Genomic DNA, 5,802 nt, shown 5'->3' with positions numbered 1-5,802 from the left:
GGGGTCCTGAATGATTGATTGGGATGATGACAGACCAGCATCACTTAATTAAATATGCAAAAAAAATTGGATTTAAAAAAAGGAATGGATTCATGCTCGTCACGTGTTGCGCAACACTGAAGTCTTCGCGAACGTGGTTCTTCTTCAACGCTATGATATCTAACTGTCTGCTACAGTCTCCTCTGTCACCACATACGCGCTATGCTTTTATCGTGGAGGAACTAACATTGTGGACTTCAGCATGAACACCTTCATCATCATCATTATTATTGTTATTATCTTTTCCACGTTACTGTCTCATCATCCGGGGAGCAGGCTGCTTTTTTATGGGTATGTGCTCAACTCGTTGGCATTATAACTGTATAATATAATTTATCATTTGTACTATTGTAACATATTGTTCTGTACCTTTATTCTGTGTATTGGTTTTTGTAGGAAAGTCACATGAACAATGTGGTATTTTAACGGCATCTAAAACCGCAGCCAGTGACACAACCACCTGTAGCTGCAATGGTCAAAAATAAAATGTATCACTTCAGTTCTGGATCTCGGTGTGTGTGTGTCATTATGTGTGTGTGTGTGGTTGTCACCATCAGATAAGAGGACTATTAAGCTCTGGTTGAGGCCCATCAGAAGCCACGATGAATTGGTTTAGAAGCTTACACACAGGGGAGGCTGGCGGCGGTAGAAATCGGAGGGCGGGCTCATTGTAATGCATGGAAGGAATGTGGAATGCTATCAAACACGTGTAACTGTGAACCAGAGGCAGACACTACTAGTTACAGTCACACAACACTATGAAATACAGTACAAATTTATTATAAATATAAAAATACAAAAAGAGAAATTACAGTCATAAGTTGACACTACATCACAAACAAACAATCAAGCAGTTGTTTCAGGATGACAAGCAGTAGACCAGCCGTTTGCTATTGTAGTATATTTTGCCTGTCCTGCTGGGAATGGGGGTTTTACGACTCTTTGTAGGAGATGGTCATTCACAAGAGGGAAGACCTCCTGGCCTCTCCCCTTGACCATCTCTAGGGAAGGTGATAGGCCAGGCATCTAGGTGAAGGTGATAGGATCACTGGGGTAAATATTCGAAAAGACATAAAGACCTTCACACAAGAGCAGACCAGTCTCTTATCCAGCCCAGACCAGGCTCCAGCTTTGGTATATGTATACTTGTTTTGTACTTTAATTAAATCGTCTTAAACTCAATAACTGTTCTTTGATTCATAACCAACAAGGTAATACACTACACTATCACACATATACTGTGTTATCAATATTAGCCAATCACTTTCTACAGCACACATACGAGTCTGCCTCATCAATATTAGCCAATCACTTTCTACAGCACACATACGAGTCTGCCTCATCAATATTAGCCAATCACTTTCTACAGCACAAACACACCAGCACACTTTCACACAGTCTTACTGTAGTGTAGTCTCTGATCACCTCTAGTGTAGTGTAGTGTAGTGTGTGTGTTACGTGCTGTATGGCTGCTCTCCTGTTGCCATCCCTGTGGAGGAGTGTGTGTGCGCGGCCTCAGTGGTGTCGTATCCCAGCTTCTTCATGTCTTTGGTGATGATGTTGAAGGACAGAGTGACGTAACCCTGGGAGCGCACCCGTGTCACTGAGACACAGAGAAAGAGAGGTACATGTAGTTACACTATACACACACAGAGAGAGAGAGAGAGAGAGAGAGAGAGAGAGAGAGAGAGAGAGAGAGAGAGACAGAGAGAGAGACACACGCACACACACACACACACACACACACACACACACACACACACACACACACCCTACCTACCTTCTCTCCCCTCCCCCTGCGCCACCACCTTGGGATCTGTGTACTCTGGACGCCGGCCCAGCAGCCAGCTGGAGAAGACACGAGAGAACACACACACACATTATCATAACACAGTCAGAGAACACAAGATAGCAACACACACAAGAGAGCAACACACACTCGGCCAGTTGGAGAACACATGAGAGCAACACACAGACACACACACACACACACAATCACGACACACACTCAGCCAGTTGGAGAACAAGAGTGAACAGATTCAGGGTGTGTTTGACCTGATGGCTCAGGTAAGGGTTAAAGGGCTGCTTGAGTAGAACAGTGAGGACAGCCAGAGGGTAAACTACAGCAGCACCGTGTGTGTGTGTGTGTGTGTGTGTGTGTGCCTACTGTCAGGGGGAAACTCAGCCAAAGTCGTGCTGTTTGTTCCCCACTCTGACTGCATACTGATATACACTGATACTTCAGACGGCACACACAGAATATTTGCGGGCATATAAGCGGGCATGGCAAACCAGCTTGAATATCAGAGCTGCAGAGTGTCGTCATCATACACAGACCAGCCTGTCTGAGCACACACATCAAAGACTGGGAAAAAATGTCTGAGACCAGCATACACTCAATGAGGAGATGCTAAAGTTAAAATTGTGTGTGTGTGTGTGTGTGTGTGTTTGTTTCTCTCACTCGCCACACACACTCGCTTTACCTTGTGAATTTCTGTAGTCTTGATGTAGATTCAGGGACGAACATGGGGATAGTTTTTTTGTGTCTGACAAACAAGAGTATAGTTTCCCATTAAAACACGTTCTTTGGGTAGGCCCTCGTACTGTAGCAGTTTACAACCAGGGTAGGCTGGTGGTGCTGTCACGCCAAATTTTGTCTGCCTGCCAATATTAGTCCGGGCCATCAAAATCAAATCGTTCGAACGCTGTTGCTATGCCGACGTGCATTCCGCACATTCCCGGCCAAATACTGTCCGCCTGTGACGTCATTCTACCGCTGTGTGCTTACTACCACAGATGAATGGAAACTGGGAAGACAAATGTAATCTTCTTACACTTGAAGGTTAAGGTTGATGCAGGCTCACTAGTCAGCTATAGCTTTTATGTAGGTATATGGATATTTTATATGAAAACACCTGCTAGCATGCTAATTTCACACGTAATTCTCTCCGCTAACGTAGTACGTAGTTGGCTAGTTAACCCACATCACAGTAATAAATATAATTTGATTTGATTTTGATGGGTTGTTGGTGGCCTGGACTAATATTTGCAGGTAGCAAAGTTTGACACAACAGTTCCATCCATGGAATGAAACAAGGAATGGTATCAAACATGTGTGCCCTTTGGGATGCATGGAATGGAATGAAGAATGGAATTGATACCATTTCTCTTTCCATTCCATGCATCACAATGAACCCATCCTCCAATTTCTACCTCCACTGTTGAGAAGACAAAATATTTGCTAGAGAAAATATGAGAAGGAGAGGAGCAGAAGAGGAGAGGAAAGGGGAGGAGGAGAGAAAAGACGAGGAGCAGGAGGAGTTGAGAAAGGATGAGGAGAAGGAGAGGAAGAGAGAAAAGAGCAGGAGGAGGAGAAGGAGAGGAGGAGTGGAGAAAAAGATGAGGAGGAGAAGGAGAGGAAGGAGAAGAGAAGAGCAGTGTTGAGGAGAAGAGGAGATACTGACTGTCCAGGGGTGAAGGGGATGTGTGTCGCTCCGTAGCCTCTCACCACGTCGTTACCAAACGTATCAGGACCATACACACTCACCACCATCTGAGGCCCTGGGGGAGGAAGGGAGGGAGAAGACAGAGAAAAGAGGTGTGAGACATAAAATGTGACAGTGATGATATGACAGTGTAGATTACATGTTTTGGGTTCTCACAATATTAGAATGTTTTACCTCAATACTGATACGATTCCACAGCAGAGGAAAAACAGCCTCAAAGTACAACAAACTGATTTATTTACTACAGTAGCGTAGTATATTTAGTTTAGTTTACCACTACATTCGTGGGAAACTCAACGTAAATACATCACACCAGGCGACAAAAAAACAAACTATTACCTCATTAAGTATTGTGTGTATCTTTTAAATCTGCAACCCTCAGTCATAACAAGTGTACATGAGCAAAATTGTGTGTTTCTCACATCCAAAGGGGTTGGTGCTCTTGAAGGTGATCTCCAGGGGGAAGTTCCACACCAGGTTGTAAGGAGACTCGCCGCTTTTGGAAGTGATCTGAGATATCCCCTCCTCGAGCCCCTAACAGTCACATATAGAGCAGAGGGAGAGGGGGGTTGGAATCGCAACGTAGCTAATAAATATATCTTATTTGTAACACGATTTTCCTTTGTACAATCTAAAAGCGCATACAGCTGAGTTCACATTACAACTAGGGGTGTGTATGCGCCACCTGCGAGTGTACAGGTAGTTGGTATGACCATTATAATATATGCCATTTAGCTGACGCTTTTATCCAAAGTGACTTACATTGCAGTGAGTGCATACATTTCAGTATATATGTTCCCAGCGGGAATCGAACCCACAACCTAACCATTGTTAGCGCTGTGCTCTACCAACTGAGCCACAGAGGACCATTACTGCCTGTCGCACTTCTCCTCCGGTGCCTAAAGGGATCAGCTTGCAGGGTCGTCAGCCAGGAGACCTAACTACTTGTTGAATAGTGTCAGTAGCTGCTTATTGGCTTAGCACATGATGCTTCTGTACAGACAGTCACTGGTCAGTTTAACACTCACCGAGGTCGGAGCCCAGTCGTGGCCGTACACAAAGCAGTATTTGCAGTACAGGTCGTCGTATTGTGGAAACTGAAAACACACAACAGAGCTGAATTGAACGAAGGAAAACAAAGACAGATTTAAAGCGATTGAAACATCCACTAAACACGTTCCCCCAAGACAAGCCAGTCAAGCAAAAATGTGTATTAGTGAGTTAGCTAAAGGCGTCACTCACATTCGCTCCCTCTATCTGTCCGTTTATCGTGAGGAGAAACACCGATGGGTTGTTTATAGCCATCCCCGCTTCGTGCAATAACCTCTGAATTGGAAAAATACAGAGCTCGAACGACTAATATGACCAGGTTTCGACTAGAATTGCCTTATCTCGCCGCTATGAAGCTGACTTATTTGGCTAATTCCAGCCCGTTGCTAGGACGCTTTCCCTACGGCTCGGTGTAAGGACCAAAACTAGTGATCGAAGCTTTTGGGGAAACCCTCGGTGCACTTAGACTTGCTTCCACTAGGTGGTGGTCGTGTACTATTAGTAAATGTCTAAACTCCCAGTCCACTGGATAAGGCTGCTGTGTCCGATGGTCCTCAGTGGCTTCTCACTCAACAACCATGAACGTCTATTATTAAGAGGAACGATGAACGTCTCTTAAAATGTGTAGACAGACTTCAGTCTAGAGTTTGCATGTAAATATACTGTAACTAGAGTTGTGTGAAAATATACTGTATATTAATATAATTATAATATTATAATTATTATAATAACAGCTATAATAATAATTTTTATATACTTGACGAGACCCTGATCTTCCACTAGATGGCAGTACGGACGAACCTGTTGTACCTATTGATTGATTGATTGAAAACTTTATTAGAAGATTTGCAGAAGTAGGTACATGAAAGTACATATTACATACAAGGTCAACTAACAGGATAAAAACCCAAGAAAGCCACTGGCTTATTTCAATTGGGGTCCTTGATTCTCAATTCATCGTTACATGTAAGACAGACAAAAAAGCTAGTACTATCTACAAGATAATACAGACAAATAACTATTACTATCTACAAGATAAACACACATCCATCATGGGAAGAACAATACAACAAAACATAAGGTATGTACAGCGGGTAGGACAGGTGGGGACATACACCACAGGTGGGGGCGGGGGACAAAACACAAAGTATGTACAGTGGGTAGTTCGGGTCTTTTAATCTGATTTTTGATTTAGAGGGTCCAGTTA

General features: G+C 43.6%; 1 protein-coding gene across 1 annotated transcript; it reads right to left on the bottom strand.

Moving 5' to 3' along the window:
- Window positions 1-1,395: 1,395 nt before the first annotated feature.
- Window positions 1,396-4,850, bottom strand: b9d1 (B9 protein domain 1; the record flags this gene model as incomplete). The annotated part of the gene is made up of 8 exons (XM_080523465.1): window positions 1,396-1,402; window positions 1,498-1,642; window positions 1,820-1,887; window positions 2,523-2,585; window positions 3,504-3,600; window positions 3,968-4,079; window positions 4,574-4,642; window positions 4,788-4,850. 8 exons carry the CDS (start codon window positions 4,848-4,850, stop codon window positions 1,396-1,398), a joined length of 624 nt encoding a protein of 207 aa, XP_080379591.1.
- Window positions 4,851-5,802: the final 952 nt, after the last annotated feature.

Source organism: Nansenia antarctica (assembly GCF_963989245.1).
Source record: "Nansenia antarctica genome assembly, chromosome: 2".
Taxonomy (NCBI): Eukaryota; Metazoa; Chordata; class Actinopteri; order Argentiniformes; family Microstomatidae; genus Nansenia; species Nansenia antarctica.
The sequence above is the reverse complement of the archived record's forward strand: the minus strand, read 5'-3'. Positions and strand labels throughout refer to the sequence as shown.